Source organism: Dipodomys spectabilis, unplaced genomic scaffold (genome assembly GCF_019054845.1).
Source record: "Dipodomys spectabilis isolate Male_0828 unplaced genomic scaffold, ASM1905484v1 ptg000124l, whole genome shotgun sequence".
NCBI lineage: Eukaryota > Metazoa > Chordata > Mammalia > Rodentia > Heteromyidae > Dipodomys > Dipodomys spectabilis.
In genome coordinates, this window is record NW_024870801.1 from 1158219 (window position 1) to 1175248 (window position 17030).

The 17030-nt window shown below is 61.1% G+C and overlaps 1 protein-coding gene across 4 annotated transcripts in view; it reads right to left on the minus strand.

Annotated features, from left to right (window-relative positions):
• Window positions 1-16561, minus strand: part of Kif1a (kinesin family member 1A) — a 74718-nt gene extending 58157 nt beyond the window's left edge. For all 4 annotated transcript variants that reach the window (XM_042689053.1, XM_042689052.1, XM_042689051.1 and 1 more), the window contains exons 1-9: window positions 16456-16561; window positions 15389-15465; window positions 14729-14908; window positions 14021-14086; window positions 12405-12583; window positions 5917-6028; window positions 4793-4870; window positions 4086-4151; window positions 3430-3447 (exon numbers count right to left, since the gene is read on the minus strand). In XM_042689053.1, the coding sequence (XP_042544987.1) occupies window positions 3430-3447; window positions 4086-4151; window positions 4793-4870; window positions 5917-6028; window positions 12405-12583; window positions 14021-14086; window positions 14729-14908; window positions 15389-15465; window positions 16456-16561 (882 nt within the window). The remainder of the gene's footprint in view (window positions 1-3429; window positions 3448-4085; window positions 4152-4792; window positions 4871-5916; window positions 6029-12404; window positions 12584-14020; window positions 14087-14728; window positions 14909-15388; window positions 15466-16455) is intronic.
• Between the last annotated feature and the right edge of the window lie 469 nt (window positions 16562-17030).

The window sequence follows — 17030 nt, forward strand, 5'->3', positions numbered from 1 at the left end:
CCGCACTGCGCCCCTACTGTACCCCGCACTGCACCCCACAATGTCCAACGCTGCACGCCGCACTGTACCCCCACTGTACCCCACAGTGTCCATCACTGCACCTCCCACTGCTCCCCACACAGTGTCCAACACTGCTCCCTGCACTGCACCCCATGCTGCATTCCCACTGCTCCCCGCACTGCGTTCCCACTGCTCCCTGCACTGCATTCCCAGTGCTCCCTACACTGCGTTCCCACTGCTCCCCGCACTGCGTTCCCACTGCTCCCCGCACTGCGTTCCCAGTGCTCCCTGCACTAACACTGCTCCCTGCACTGCGTTCCCACTGCTCCCTGCACTGCGTTCCCACTGCTCCCTGCACTGCGTTCCCAGTGCTCCCTGCACTGCGTTCCCAGTGCTCCCTGCACTGCGTTCCCAGTGCTCCCCGCACTGCGTTCCCACTGCTCCCCGCACTGCGTTCCCACTGCTCCCTGCACTGCGTTCCCACTGCTCCCTGCACTGCGTTCCCACTGCTCCCTGCACTGCGTTCCCACTGCTCCCTGCACTGCCAACACTGCTCCCTGCACTGCGTTCCCACTGCTCCCTGCACTGCGTTCCCAGTGCTCCCTGCACTAACACTGCTCCCTGCACTGCGTTCCCACTGCTCCCTGCACTGCGTTCCCAGTGCTCCCTGCACTGCGTTCCCACTGCTCCCTGCACTGCGTTCCCAGTGCTCCCTGCACTAACACTGCTCCCTGCACTGCGTTCCCAGTGCTCCCTGCACTGCGTTCCCACTGCTCCCTGCACTGCGTTCCCACTGCTCCCTGCACTGCCAACACTGCTCCCTGCACTGCGTTCCCAGTGCTCCCTGCACTGCCAACACTGCTCCCTGCACTGCGTTCCCAGTGCTCCCTGCACTGCGTTCCCACTGCTCCCTGCACTGCGTTCCCACTGCTCCCTGCACTGCGCTCCCACTGCTCCCTGCACTGCGTTCCCACTGCTCCCTGCACTGCACACACTCCCACTGCCCCCCACTGAAACCCCCACTGCACCCCACACTGCACCCTGCAGTTCCTCACAGAACCTGTAGTTTCACATGGCTTCTCGCACAGTTCCCTCACACAATTCTTTCATGGATGCCCAGTCTTCAGTGTCTCGCCCTTTCCCACTTCCTGTACTCGTATAGCGCACTGCATACTTCCAGTTCCTAAACGATTCACCACACAGCTCCCTTTCCACATCCTCCTGCAGATGGAAATACATGCTCACCGATGCCCAGTTAGTTCTGCACAGGCTCCACATGGTTCCAGTTCCCTTCCACGGCTCCTCGTGCATTCCACATTCCCACACAACACCTCCCCTGGGTCTCAACGTCTCCATATTCCCTTCACAACGCTCTCTGTACTCTAAGTCACACATGTGTGCGTGCGCACGTGCGCACACACACAACCACTCCCACAGTTCTTGACTTCTCTGAGTTCCCTGCAAAACCTTTTCTGTACTCTAAGTCTCTCTCTCTCTCTGTTTCTCTCTCTCTCACACACACACACACTCATATGGAGTTCTCACACAGTACTCGATACAATTCCACATGGCTCTTCACGATTCTCCACACAATTCTTCAGACTTGGGCACACCCCTGCACAATTCTGTGACATTTCCTAGTAAGGACACAGTTTGTTTCCCCTTGAACAATTCCTTCCTCGGTTGCAGTAGTCCGTCCATTTCCCACACAGACCCCCCTGGACACAGGTCCCTCTTGCAGTTCCGCTCACGTGGACCAACATAGCTCCTGTTACTCATTTGGCTCCCCATACAGCTCAGTTCCTCACAGTCCTGCATGGTCCTCAGTACCTCTGGCACAGTGCTGCGCACAGGTACCCTCGATTTTCCTAGCTCTTTGGCTCCTCACAGCCCCTCCACTGCTCCCAGCACCATTCCTGGGTCTACACCCAGTTCCAGACAATCCTCTCACCATTTCCACCCATCTCCCACGCTATTTAAACTGTATCTCGTGTGTCCACAGTTCCTCGTGCAATCCACTTCATGGACTGACAGCCCTCCAACAGCCCCCCCCCCCCAGAACACCCCTGCGGGGCTCCTCACTCACACAGGCCTCCCGGCCGCTTTCCTCACCCTCAAACTTCCTCACGCCGTCCCTCAAGTATTTGGTCCTCACACATGTTGGTCCTTCACAGTTCCTCATGTTTGTCTCCCACATTTCCTCACATCTCCCTCCCACAGTTCCTCATGATTCCCTCCCATGGCTCCTCACATTTCTCTGTTTCTATCCCTTTCCTCCTGTCTCCTTCCCAGTTCCTCCCGTTTCCTCCCAGTCCCTCCTGGCTCCCTCCCAGTCCCTCCTGGCTCCCTCCCAGTCCCTCCTGGCTTCCTCCCAGTCCCTCCTGGCTTCCTCCCAGTCCCTCCTTTCCCTCACTTTCCTCTCCCAGTCCCTCCTGTCTCCTTCCCAGTTCCTCCCGTTTCCTCCCAGTCCCTCCTGGCTCCCTCCCAGTTCCTCCCGTTTCCTCCCAGTCCCTCCTGGCTCCCTCCCAGTCCCTCTGGCTTCCTCCCAGTCCCTCCTTTCCCTCACTTTCCTCTCCCAGTCCCTCCTGGCTCCCTCCCAGTCCCTCCTGTCTCCTTCCCAGTTCCTCCCGTTTCCTCCCAGTCCCTCCTGGCTCCCTCCCAGTTCCTCCCGTTTCCTCCCAGTCCCTCCTGTCTCCTTCCCAGTTCCTCCCGTTTCCTCCCAGTCCCTCCTGGCTCCCTCCCAGTCCCTCCTGTCTCCTTCCCAGTTCCTCCCATTTCCTCCCAGTCCCTCCTGGCTCCCTCCCAGTCCCTCCTTTCCCTCACTTTCCCCCCACAGTTCCTCCTGGCTCCCTCCCAGTCCCTCCTGGCTCCCTCCCAGTCCCTCCTTTCCCTCACTTTCCCCCCACAGTCCCTCCTGGCTCCCTCCCACCGCCCCTGCGTGGCTCCTCACACGATTCGCACGGTTCTCCCACAACCCCACGTGCTTTCTCGCCTGTCCTCTCCGATCCCTCTGTGTCCCCCACAGTCCCCAGCCTTTCCCACCCCACCTCTCCTAACTCCACACATAGGCCTCCCCTGCCCCTCCTCACCCCAGGGCTCTGTCACAGGCCACTTCTTCAAACCTTTCAGGAGCTTCGCAACTAACAACCGACTAACAACCGTCTTGCTGTGTACCACACTCAAAACTTGTTTTCGCCCTCGAGGTTTACGTTCGCGTCTCTGCCTTGCCCTTGCTTACTGCCTGCCTCCCCACTGCGGGTGCAGTCAGAAGAGCTGTGCTGTTCACCACGAGGGCCCGCTGCTGCTTGGGGCGTAGCAGGGGTGGTGGGCGAGTGCACGAATGACCGTATGAAGGGGCGAGACGCCTGGGGAGCTGGCGGAGGGCCCCACATCCAGCTCCACCCCCTTCAGTGAAGGAAAGCAGCTTACCTTATTGGGCCCAGAATCCTGAAAAAGAAAAGACAAAGGGGGTCTGAGAACAAGGGGAGAGGCTGGGCTCCAAGGGGCTGGGGTAAGGGGAGGACCACTGGCTCCAGGGGCCAGACCAGGCAGAGGCCAGAGCACAGTCCAGGGACCTCAGCCCACTGCCCACACCATGGCTGGCCACGTTGAGCTGGCTGTGCCAAGTAAGAATGGGACCTCTCTGGCCTCTGTCACCCAACAACCAACGATTTCAGAATAGGGTGGGGTCTTCAGGGCCCAGGGGGCCTGTGGAAGGGCAGGAACTCCTGCCCTGCAGGCCCTGCCAATCCTGGGCCTCCTCCCCTAATACTGTGGGCTTCTTCCGGAGGGTACCAGATGAGGCCAGCACAAGGCAGGGCTGCCCAGTGCCATGGCATGGGGTGGCCTTGGAGTGGCCCTGTGAGGAAGGCGGTGCACCCCACCTCACAGGTGTGCAAACCGAGGCTCCAGGGATTCCAGCTCCGGCCCCATGGCACCACCTCCCCTGGGCTTCCCCTGGGGTCCCAGATACTCACCAGAGCTGGCCCCTGTGAACAGGTGTGAAGGGCTCCCTCCAGTCCCCAGGGAGGGCCCTGACCCGTCCAGCCCGCCAGCCCAGATCCAGCTGCCTGGAGTCAGCTCACCATTTCAGCCAGGGCAGAGATGACCTTCCCCAGTGTGGTCAAGGACTTGTTGATGTTGGCCCCTTCCTGGGTGTGCAGAAGGTGATCAGGAAGTCAGTAGAGACTCAGTCCAGCATGCTCCCCTAGGGCCTGACCACTGGGGCACCTGACTGCTGTCCCCCAGGGGCCGCTCTAGTAAGGGGTGCTGGGCAGGCCTGTTAGAGGCCCGACCGGACCAGGGAGCCAGTGACTCAGTTTCTCCTCAGTCTCCTCAGCAGCCTGGCTACACCTCACGCATCCCTGCCTGGTACTGCTTCCAGAGCCCCTCAGTCCTCCTCAGATTGTGGCAGACGACATGCAGGGCTCAGGACAATAAAACATTGCCTCCTGCGCAAAGGACCGTGTCCACAGGAGGGTGCCCCTTGGGACTCGGGCGGCCCTGCTATCTCAGCCCGTGTGCTGCTCTGGTGCGGGCGGGGACCATGGCAAAGGGCTGCTCTCCAGACGGGGCCTCCTGGCCTTGTCTACCTGAGCCTATGTTCCAGCAGCCACCTCGGGCGGAAGGCTCTGGCCTAGGGCCCGCCCCCGCCCCCCCCCCCCCCCCCCCCGCTCAGGATGGCCCTGGGGGTGCTCCAAGCTCCCTCTATCCCCACCCAACAACCCCATAGCTTGCCGGGCCTGGCCCTGGGCCCTGTAGGCTGCGCCCTGGACGTGGGGCCCGGCCCTACCTTGAGACGTGTGCCCTTGGCACCGGTGGAGTCAGCTCGCTCGCTCCCCGCCAGATCCACGAGGCTGATCTTGCTCACCTGGAACAGCAGATGCATCAAATGCAGGAGCAGCTCCGGCCATGCAGGCCGGGCGTCTCAGCCCCAGAGCCCTGCGATGAGCGTGGCCCCGCCCCAGCTGGGGTCCAGTCTCCTTCCCTGCCTGTCACAGCCCTCGGAAGCTCTGTTCCAAGCACGTGCCAAGCCACCCGGCCGACACAGCCCCCCCACACCGGAGCAAGCGCAGGGGCACTGCCTCCATCACCAGGGATGGAAAGCCAGCCCTGGGAAGGCACTACTCAACTGTCTGTGTGGCCACCAGGCTAAGGCCCCCAGGGAGGTGGCCCTCCTGAGCCCACCAGATGTCTCCAGCCCCAGTCCTGATCCTGTCCTGCCCTGGCACCCGCTGGCCAGCCTTCCTCGGCCTCTCCACTACTTGGCGAGGTCACAATGATGTGCACTCATCCACCCCGCAGACCCCGGCAGGGGCAGCGGGAAAGCAGGCGCGGTGGTGGGGAGGGCACAGGATCAGGACGGGTGCTGCTCACGATAGGGCAAGGCCCACCCCACACACGGGGTTCCCTGTGCCGAAGGCTGCTGGGGCCTACCAGAGGCCCGGCCCCCCGGGCAGCCCCAGTCCAGGGAGGGTGGGGGCCCTGCTCTCCCTGCCAGCTTGGACCAGCAGCCATGAGCACCGCCGTGTCTGATGCTCCCTGGACCTGCCGCTCATCTCCGCTGCCCCTGGACAGGCATGGCTCTGTCCCCTCCCTTCCCCAGCCCTGAAGTGCCCGTCAAAACTATCAAGCTCAGAGAGACAGGGCTGGCTGACCCCAGTCCACAGCCCCTCACCTCTGAGTTCCTACACACTGAGGTCCCACACTCAGAGGGAGCAGCATTCCAGACCTGGTGCACCTCTCATGCCCAGGGCTGGACTGGCCAGTACCTAGTGCTGGGGAAGACGGGACTTATAGGTCACCAACTAAGCTGCTGAGGTTTTCTCACCCTGCCACGGCCATCCTAACCACCCAGCCCAGCCTCAGCCGCCACTCCAGGCAGCACGGCCAACCAAGACCTCCTGTTACGCTCACTTTCTCCGTGGTAATGTCAGTCTCTGCATCATGGCGCTTCTGGGTGAAGATGATGTTGAACACGGCGTGGGAACGGCTACTGGTTTCATTCATGTTTGTGGCTGCCACAGTCCTGGGAACAGGAGCCCACATGAGAGTTGTCTATCTAGTCCACCTCCATGGGTCTTCTAGCCCTCCTCCATGGGTCATCTAGTCCTCCCTGGGTTATCTAAGTTATCTAATCCTCCATGGGTCACCTAGCCCTCCTCCATGGGTCATCTAGCCCTTCTCCATGGTTTATATAATCCTCCATGGATTATCTAGTTCTCCATGGGTCTAGTCCTCCATGGGTCATCTAGTCCTCCTCCATGGGTCATCTAGTCCTCCTCCATGGGTCATCTAGTCCTCCGTGGGTCATCCAGCCCTCCTCCATGGGTCATCTAGCCCTCCTCCATGGGTCATCTAGTCCTCCTCCATGGGTCATATAGTCCTCCATGGGTCATCTAGTCCTCCATGGGTCATCTAGTCCTCCGTGGGTCATCTAGTCCTCCATGGGTCATCTAGTCCTCCGTGGGTCATCCAGCCCTCCTCCATGGGTCATCTAGCCCTCCTCCATGGGTCATCTAGCCCTCCTCCATGGGTCATCTAGTCCTCCTCCATGGGTCATCTAGTCCTCCTCCATGGGTCATCTAGTCCTCCGTGGGTCATCCAGCCCTCCTCCATGGGTAATCTAGCCCTCCTCCATGGGTCATCTAGTCCTCCTCCATGGGTCACCTAGCCCTCCTCCATGGGTCACCTAGCCCTCCTCCATGGGTCACCTAGCCCTCCTCCATGGGTCATCTAGTCCTCCTCCATGGGTCATCTAGTCCTCCTCCATGGGTCATCTAGTCCTCCGTGGGTCATCCAGCCCTCCTCCATGGGTCATCTAGCCCTCCTCCATGGGTCACCTAGCCCTCCTCCATGGGTCATCTAGTCCTCCTCCATGGGTCATCTAGTCCTCCGTAGGTCATCCAGCCCTCCTCCATGGGTCATCTAGCCCTCCTCCATGGGTCATCTAGTCCTCCTCCATGGGTCACCTAGCCCTCCTCCATGGGTCATCTAGTCCTCCATGGGTCATCTAGTCCTCCTCCATGGGTCACCTAGCCCTCCTCCATGGGTCATGTAGTCCTCCATGGGTCATATAGTCCTCCATGGGTCATCTAGTCCTCCATGGGTCATCTAGTCCTCCATGGGTCATCCAGCACTCCTCCATGGGTCATCTAGCCCTTCTCCATGGTTTATATAATCCTCCATGGATTATCTAGTTCTCCATGGGTCTAGTCCTCCATGGGTCATCTAGCCCTCCTCCATGGGTCATCTAGTCCTCCTCCATGGGTCATCTAGTCCTCCTCCATGGGTCATCTAATCCTCCGTGGGTCATCTAGTCCTCCATGGGTCATCTAGTCCTCCAAGGGTCATCCATTCCTCCTCCATGGGTCATCTAGCCCTCCATGGGTCATCTAGTCCTCCACCATGGGTCACCTAGCCCTCCTCCATGGGTCATCTAGTCCTCCTCCATGGGTCATCTAGTCCTCCATGGATCATCTAGCCCTCCTCCATGGGTCATCTAGTCCTCCATGGGTCATCTAGTCCTCTATGGGTCATCTAGTCCTCCATGGGTCATCTAGTCCTCCATGGGTCATCCAGCCCTCCTCCATGGGTCATCTAGCCCTCCATGGGTCATCTAGTCCTCCTCCATGGGTCACCTAGCCCTCCTCCATGGGTCATCTAGTCCTCCATGGGTCATCTAGTCCTCCATGGGTCATCTAGTCCTCCATGGGTCATCCAGCCCTCCTCCATGGGTCATCTAGTCCTCCATGGGTCATCTAGTCCTCCTCCATGGGTCACCTAGCCCTCCTCCATGGGTCATCTAGTCCTCCATGGGTCATCTAGTCCTCCATGGGTCATCCAGCCCTCCTCCATGGGTCATCTAGTCCTCCATGGGTCATCTAGTCCTCCATGGGTCATCTAGCCCTCCATGGGTCATCTAGTCCTCCTCCATGGATCACCTAGCCCTCCTCCATGGGTCATCTAGTCCTCCATGGGTCATCTAGTCCTCCATGGGTCATCTAGTCCTCCATGGGTCATCCAGCCCTCCTCCATGGGTCATCTAGTCCTCCGTGGGTCATCTAGTCCTCCATGGGTCATCTAGTCCTCCTCCATGGGTCATCTAGTCCTCCATGGGTCATCTAGTCCTCCATGGGTCATCTAGTCCTCCTCCATGGGTCACCTAGCCCTCCTCCATGGGTCATCTAGTCCTCCATGGGTCATCTAGCCCTCCGTGGGTCATCTAGCCCTCCATGGGTCATCTAGCCCTCCTCCATGGGTCATCCAGCCCTCCTCCATGGGTCATCTAGCCCTCCTCCATGGGTCATCTAGTCCTCCATGGGTCATCTAGTCCTCCATGGGTCATCTAGTCCTCCGTGGGTCATCTAGCCCTCCGTGGGTCATCTAGCCCTCGGTGGGTCATCTAGCCCTCCTCCATGGGTCATCCAGCCCTCCTCCATGGGTCATCTAGCCCTCCTCCATGGGTCATCTAGTCCTCCATGGGTCATCTAGTCCTCCATGGGTCATCTAGCCCTCCGCCATGGGTCATCTAGCCCTCCTCCATGGGTCATCTAGCCCTCCTCCATGGGTCATCTAGTCCTCCATGGTTCATTTAGTCCTCCATGGGTCATCCAGCCCTCCTCCATGGGTCATCTAGCCCTCCGTGGGTCATCTAGTCCTCCATGGGTCATCTAGCCCTCCTCCATGGGTCATCTAGTCCTCCATGGGTCATCTAGTCCTCCATGGGTCATCTAGTCCTCCATGGGTCATCCAGCCCTCCTCCATGGGTCATCTAGTCCTCCATGGGTCATCTAGTCCTCCTCCATGGGTCACCTAGCCCTCCTCCATGGGTCATCTAGTCCTCCATGGGTCATCTAGTCCTCCATGGGTCATCCAGCCCTCCTCCATGGGTCATCTAGTCCTCCATGGGTCATCTAGTCCTCCATGGGTCATCTAGCCCTCCATGGGTCATCTAGTCCTCCTCCATGGATCACCTAGCCCTCCTCCATGGGTCATCTAGTCCTCCATGGGTCATCTAGTCCTCCATGGGTCATCTAGTCCTCCATGGGTCATCCAGCCCTCCTCCATGGGTCATCTAGTCCTCCGTGGGTCATCTAGTCCTCCATGGGTCATCTAGTCCTCCTCCATGGGTCATCTAGTCCTCCATGGGTCATCTAGTCCTCCATGGGTCATCTAGTCCTCCTCCATGGGTCACCTAGCCCTCCTCCATGGGTCATCTAGTCCTCCATGGGTCATCTAGCCCTCCGTGGGTCATCTAGCCCTCCATGGGTCATCTAGCCCTCCTCCATGGGTCATCCAGCCCTCCTCCATGGGTCATCTAGCCCTCCTCCATGGGTCATCTAGTCCTCCATGGGTCATCTAGTCCTCCATGGGTCATCTAGTCCTCCGTGGGTCATCTAGCCCTCCGTGGGTCATCTAGCCCTCGGTGGGTCATCTAGCCCTCCTCCATGGGTCATCCAGCCCTCCTCCATGGGTCATCTAGCCCTCCTCCATGGGTCATCTAGTCCTCCATGGGTCATCTAGTCCTCCATGGGTCATCTAGCCCTCCGCCATGGGTCATCTAGCCCTCCTCCATGGGTCATCTAGCCCTCCTCCATGGGTCATCTAGTCCTCCATGGTTCATTTAGTCCTCCATGGGTCATCCAGCCCTCCTCCATGGGTCATCTAGCCCTCCGTGGGTCATCTAGTCCTCCATGGGTCATCTAGCCCTCCTCCATGGGTCATCTAGCCCTCCGTGGGTCATCTAGCCCTCCGTGGGTCATCTAGCCCTCCTCCATGGGTCATCTAGCCCTCCTCCATGGGTCATCTAGTCCTCCATGGATCATCTAGTCCTCCATGGGTCATGTAGCTCTCCTCCATGGGTCATCTAGCCCTCCATGGGTCATCCAGCCCTCCTCCATGGGTCATCTAGCCCTCCTCCATGGGTCATCTATCCTCCTCCATGGGTCATCTAGCCCTCCTCCATGGGTCATCTAGCCCTCCTCCATGGGTCATCTAGCCCTCCTCCATGGATCATCTAGCCCTCCTCCATGGGTCATCTAGTCCTCCGTGGGTCATCTAGTCCTCCATGGGTCATCTAGTCCTCCATGGGTCATCTAGTCCTCCTCCATGGGTCATCTAGCCCTCCTCCATGGGTCATCTAGCCCTCCTCCATGGGTCATCTAGCCCTCCTCCATGGGTCATCTAGTCCTCCATGGGTCATCTAGTCCTCCTCCATGGGTCATCTAGCCCTCCTCCATGGATCATCTAGCCCTCCTCCATGGGTCATCTAGTCCTCCTCCATGGGTCATCTAGCCCTCCTCCGTGGGTCATCTAGTCCTCCATGGGTCACCTAGTCCTCCATGGGTCATCTAGCCCTCCTCCGTGGGTCATCTAGTCCTCCATGGGTCATCTAGTCCTCCATGGGTCATCTAGCCCTCCATGGGTCATCTAGCCCTCCTCCATGGGTCATCTAGTCCTCCATGGGTCATCTAGTCCTCCATGGGTCATCTAGCCCTCCTCCATGGGTCATCTAGTCCTCCTCCATGGGTCATCTAGTCCTCCATGGGTCATCTAGTCCTCCTCCATGGGTCACCTAGCCCTCCTCCATGGGTCATCTAGCCCTCCTCCATGGGTCATCTAGTTCTCCATGGGTCATCTAGCCCTCCATGGGTCATCTAGTCCTCCGTGGGTCATCTAGCCCTCCTCCATGGGTCATCTAGCCCTCCTCCATGGGTCATCTAGTCCTCCATGGGTCATCTAGCCCTCCATGGGTCATCTAGCCCTCCGTGGGTCATCTAGTCCTCCATGGGTCATCTAGCCCTCCTCCATGGGTCATCTAGCCCTCCATGGGTCATCTAGCCCTCCTCCATGGGTCATCTAGCCCTCCATGGGTCATCTAGCCCTCCTCCATGGGTCATCTAGTCCTCCATGGGTCATCTAGTCCTCCATGGGTCATCTAGTCCTCCTCCATGGGTCACCTAGGCCTCCTCCATGGGTCATCTAGCCCTCCATGGGTCATCTAGTCCTCCGTGGGTCATCTAGTCCTCCTCCATGGGTCATCTAGCCCTCCTCCATGGGTCATCTAGTCCTCCATGGGTCATCTAGTCCTCCATGGGTCATCTAGTCCACCATGGGTCATCTAGCCCTCCTCCATGGGTCATCTAGCCCTCCATGGGTCATCTAGTCCTCCATGGGTCATCTAGTCCTCCTCCATGGGTCATCTAGTCCTCCATGGGTCATCTAGCCCTCCTCCATGGGTTATCTAGTCCTCCATGGGTCATCTAGTCCACCGTGGGTCATCTAGCCCTCCTCCATGGGTCATCTAGTGCTCCTCTCTTAGATATCCAGTCCTCCTCCAAGGGTTTTCCAGCCATGCTCACCACAGCCTTGACCAGCCCTGGGAGAGGCTAAGTAGCCCACCACAGCCCTGGGAGCCACAGAGGTGATATGAGTCGGCAGTATGGCCCTCCTGGGGGATGGACGTCCTAGCCCATGAGGGCTCGGAGGATGCCAGGCCCAGCTCACCTCCAGAACAGAGGGCACAGGGACCCCGGCACCCCGAGGCCTGGTCAGAACAGGGGGCACTGGGACCCGACACCCCGAGGCCTGGTCAGAACAGAGGGCACAGGGACCTGACACCCCGAGGCCTGGTCAGAACAGAGGGCACAGGGACCTTACACCCCGAGGCCTGGTCAGAACAGGGGGCAGAGGGACCCGACACCCCAAGGCCTCGTCAGAACAAGGGGTATAGGGACCTGATACCCCTGTTCTGACGAGGCCTCGGGGTACAGGGACCCCGCACCCCAAGGCCTCGTCAGAACAGGGGGCACAGGGACCTGACACCCCGAGGCCTTGTCAGAACAGGGAGTACAGGGATCCGACACCCCGAGGCCTCGTCAGAACAGGGGGTACAGGGACCCCGTACCCCGAGACCTTGTCAGAACAGGGCTGCCAGGGAAACGCGGTGCCCAGCACCACCTCAGACGCCAAGGCTCCAAGGGGCAATGCCACTCTCCTGGGGGTCTCAAGGCACAGAGGGAGATGGCTGCTACCATGACAACCAGGCTGGAGGACCCTCGTCCTGGGGGCCAGAGGAGGTGGACTGTCTCAGCCAGCAGCCCTTTCCCCACCTTCCTGGACCCTCTGTGGAGGTCGCAGCTGGCTTGTAGCTGCCTTGAGAACTGGAAGCAATCTGCCAACAGCACAGCCACCGCCCAAGGCCATTGTCACACGGCCCCACTGCCCCCCTCCCCAGAGAAACCTCTCTCATGCAGGTGAGGAGCCCGGGCCTTGCCCAGGGGCCTGGGCACACAAGCCCACAGGAAGCCAACCGCGCAGCCATGGCCAGGCTGGAGCTGAGGCCCCCGGGGCCCAGGGAGGCGGGTGTGGCAGGAAGGCCGGCCAGCGCCCTCCCCACGCACCTGGCCTTGTTCCCTGAGTCCATGAGGTCCTGGATGTCGTTGTAGGAGGTGACTGCCAGTTTGGACAGGTCCTCCACGTAGGGCCCAAGCAGTGGGTGCTCCCGGACGCGCAGATTCCCCTTGTTCTTTGGGTTCAGGAGGTCACGGACACGCTCGCAATAAATCTCCATGTAGCTAACCTGCGAGGTCAAGGGTCACATGTCAGGGGCCCGAGCGGGAGCCTGGGGACCGCCCACCGGGCAGTGCTGCACGGACAGCCCTGGACAGTCCCGGCCAGCGGCCTCTGCACAAGTGGCTGTAGCCAGCACCACCTGCCCGGCTTCCCCCCTCCCTGGGGCTCGTCCACGGCACCGAGGCCACACCAGGTCCTCCTCGGCCATGGCATAGCCAGGCCACGCTTCGAGGTGCCTACACCGCAGGGCAGCTGTCCCCCAACATCTGCAAGTTCAGAACCACTCCCAGCAGTCTCTGCACCTCCACGGGTCACCTTGCCTTAGGTGGACTTGCTGGCTTGGCCACAGTGACAAGCTAAGGGCCTAGACCAGAGGCAGGACTCACTTCAAACCAGAAAAGGGTCACCAACCCCAACTGGCAGACACAGACCCACCTCCACTGAGTAGAACAGGGGGTCCCATGCCCTGGCATGGCAGACGCAGACCCCCCTCCACTGAGTAGAACAGGGGGTCCCATGCCCTGGGCAGACGCAGACCCCCCTCCACTGAGTAGAACAGGGGACCCCATGCCCTGGGCAGACGCAGACCCCCCTCCACTGAGTAGAACAGGGGACCCCATGCCCTGGCACGGCAGACGCAGACCCCCCTCCACTGAGTAGAACAGGGGACCCCATGCCCTGGCACGGCAGATGCAGACCCCCCTCCACTGAGTAGAACAGGGGACCCCATGCCCTGGGCAGACGCAGACCCCCCTCCACTGAGTAGAACAGGGGACCCCATGTCCTGGGCAGACACAGACCCCCCTCCACTGAGTAGAACAGGGGACCCCATGCCTTAGGCAGACGCAGACCCCCCTCCACTGAGTAGAACAGGGGACCCCATGTCCTGGCACGGCAGACGCAGACCCCCCTCCACTGAGTAGAACAGGGGACCCCATGTCCTGGCATGGCAGACGCAGACCCCCCTCCACTGAGTAGAACAGGGGACCCCATGTCCTGGCATGGCAGACACAGACCCCCCTCCACTGAGTAGAACAGGGGACCCCATGTCCTGGCATGGCAGACGCAGACCCCCCTCCACTGAGTAGAACAGGGGACCCCATGCCCTGGGCAGACGCAGACCCCCCTCCACTGAGTAGAACAGGGGACCCCATGCCCTGGGCAGACACAGACCCCCCTCCACTGAGTAGAACAGGGGACCCCATGCCCTGGCATGGCAGACGGAGACCCCCCTGCACTGAGTAGAACAGGGGACCCCATGCCCTGGGCAGACACAGACCCCCCTCCACTGAGTAGAACAGGGGACCCCATGCCCTGGCATGGCAGATGGAGACCCCTCTCCACTGAGTAGAACAGGGGACCCCATGCCCTGGCATGGCAGACGGAGACCCCCCTGCACTGAGTAGAACAGGGGACCCCATGCCCTGGGCAGACACAGACTCACCTCCACTGAGTAGGACATGTTGTCGTTGGTCGTGTCATTGATTCGAGAGAAGAGGTCTTCGCAGAGCTGCAAGGTGCAGGGAGATGGTCAGCCGGTGAGAACACGTGGCCTGGCACTCACTCTCCCGTGCCCAGGTCCCTTCTGCACCCTCATAGTGCACATTTAAAGGCTCTGGGAGGGTCTGTACCATGCTTGGGTCTTTAAAACCCGCATCCTCCTGGCCAGAATTTGATGAGGTCCTGTGGATCCTCATCTGCCCGGCTTGGGCCGACACTCCCTAGACTACCCAGTGTTCTCCCTGCCCGGCTCCGGTCTGCTTGGGTCCAGAGGCTGCCAGGGGCAGGGCCCAGAGAGCTGATGCTCCAGGGGCATCAGAGACGCCATCTATGCCTCAGTGCTTGGTCACCTTGTGTCCTGGGCACCTGCCTTGTCCAGACCCACAGCCTCACAGTGCCCTGGAGAGTAACTGCCCAGCCAGCAGCCCCAGGGTCCTGTCTACAAGACACCACTGTCCTGGTGGGCACTGGCTAAACATGGACCTCTCTGTAGCCCAAGCCTGCCTGCCCCTGTCCCCTGGCCCTCCCCTCCCCACCCCAGCCTGCCTGCCTGCTCCTGCTCCCTGACCCTCCCTCCCTCCCCAGCCTGCCTGCTCCTGCTCCCTGACCCTCCCTCCCTCCCCGGCCTGCCTGCCCAGCCCTGCCTGCGTGCCTGTGGAATGATGCCCTGCTGGTCCTTCTCTTGCTTGCCCATCATGGTGTACGACTTGCCGGCCCCCGTCTGCCCATAGGCGAAGATGCACACGTTGTAGCCCTCGAAGGCGTGCTGCAGCATCTCCTCCCCGATGTCGCGGTACACCTGCTTCTGGGAGGCGTAGTTGATATCCTCTGGCTGGGACGACAGTGTGGAGGCTATGGGCGGCTGCACGGGCAGCCACGGGAGGCAGCGTGCCCCCTCCCCGAAACCCAGGCAGAGCAGAGCGGAGGTAGGATGGCCTGTCGGAATCCTGCCCGGGGGCTGCCCCCGGAGCAGCCTCTGGCTGCCCAGTTGGGACAAGGCAGAAGGGCATCCCAGCACAGCCAAGACCCAGAGGTGGGGTCTCAAGCCCAGCCCACCGTGTGACTGGTAGGCGACCCAGGGCCAGAGTGGAGGCAGGGTCCAGAGGCTGGGAGTCCTTGGGGCTGGGCAGAGGCCGCTGGCTGGGTCCTGACAATAGCCAGATGGTGGGCAGAGGCACAGCGCGACCAGGGGGCGCACACAGCAAGGGGGCGGAGCCAGCATGGCTCCAGGCTGCCCAGCCTCCCCCTGCCTGTCCCTGCTGACCCCGCCCCACCCTGCAGGCCCCGCCCTGCAGGCCCCGCCCTGGCTCACCGAAGTGTGTGACCAGTAGGAGTAGTCAAAGCTGAAGCTCTTGGGTGTCTCCTTGGGCTGTTTGGGATTCACGATGGCTATGGGGGGGAGGAACACAGTGGTCAGCGCTGAGACTAACTCAACCACCCTGTGCACACTCCCCAGTCAGGGCCTCTGGCCAGGAGGAGGAGGAGGCCGGAGACTGCTTCCAGGAGGATGGCCCCGGTGTCCTCTGCGGGCCACAGATGCCTGAAGTCCTGGCCAGGCTGGCCTCCCGGACCCCAGAGGGGTGCACCTGGCTTGGAAATGGTGTCTTTAAAGATATAATTATCAAAATGTCAGGTTAAGGAGAGCCTTCAACCCAAGGACTGGTGTCTTTGTGAGAGTAAGAACATCTGAAAAGAAAGACCCAGACATGCAGAGAAGGCCTGTGGCAGAGGGACAGCCACGTGGCCAGAGTGGGAGGCGGGGGACGGTGCCCAGGGGGTCACCAGCCACACCCCTGGGCTCACACCAGGACGGTCCCCAGGGGGTCATCAGCCGCACCCCTGGGCTCACACCAGGACGGTCCCCAGGGGGTCATCAGCCGCACCCCTGGGCTCACACCAGGACGGTCCCCAGGTCATCAGCCGCACCCCTGGGCTCATACCAGGACGGTGCCCAGGGGGTCATCAGCCGCACCCCTGGGCTCACACCAGGACGGTCCCCAGGGGGTCATCAGCCGCACCCCTGGGCTCACACCAGGACGGTCCCCAGGGCTCACACCAGGACAGTCCCCAGGGGGTCATCAGCCGCACCCCTGGGCTCACACCAGGAGGGTGCCCAGGGCTCACACTGGGACGGTCCCCAGGGCTCACACCAGGACGGTCCCTAGGGGGGGTCATCAGCCTCACCCCTGGGCTCACACCAGGACAGTGCCCTGGGCTCACACCGGAGCCTCCTGACCTCTGAGAACAGACCTCTGGTTTTGCAGGCCCTCCCCAGCCTGTGGCCCGAGGCCAGCACCCCGGGGCGCGGGGCCAGAGGACAGAGGACCCGTGCTCTGTATGTGGGTGGGCAGCCGTGCCCCACCCCAGCCCAGTGCTCACTGGTGGTGCTTCCTGACATCTGGATGATGCACTTGGAGTCGCGGCTCATCTCCCGGGAGTTGAAGGGGCGGACCCTCACCGCCACCTTCACAGATGCCCCGGCCATCTCGGCAGTGGTGTCGGCCCCGCAGGCAGGAGCCCCAGCCAGTCAGGACACGCCCTGGAAGAAGGGGAACAGGAATTAGAAGCACTGTCGGTGCCTGGATGGTTGGCGGCACGGACTCCCTCTGAAACCCCGAAGGACGCGTGAGCGGAGGCCAGAGGCCGGGCACGGCTGGCGGGTGGCGCGGAGGGCGCACGCCAACCGATGACTCTGGCACAGCACAAAGCAAGGCCAGAGGCCAGCCAGGCGACAGGAAGGCACCCTGGTGTAAGCGGAGGAAAGTGACCCCTCCCTCCCCGTGAGCTCCTCTGGGAGGAGCCTCCCCTGGGGACCCGGCACCGGCCTGCACGCAGGTGTGGCGCTGGCCCTGCGGTTCTCCAGCTGTGACTTAGCCCGCTGTGGGCCTGGTTTGCAGATGGCTGGAGTCCAGGCTTGAGGTCAAGATCTGGCCTCCTGCATGCCCAGGCTGTGA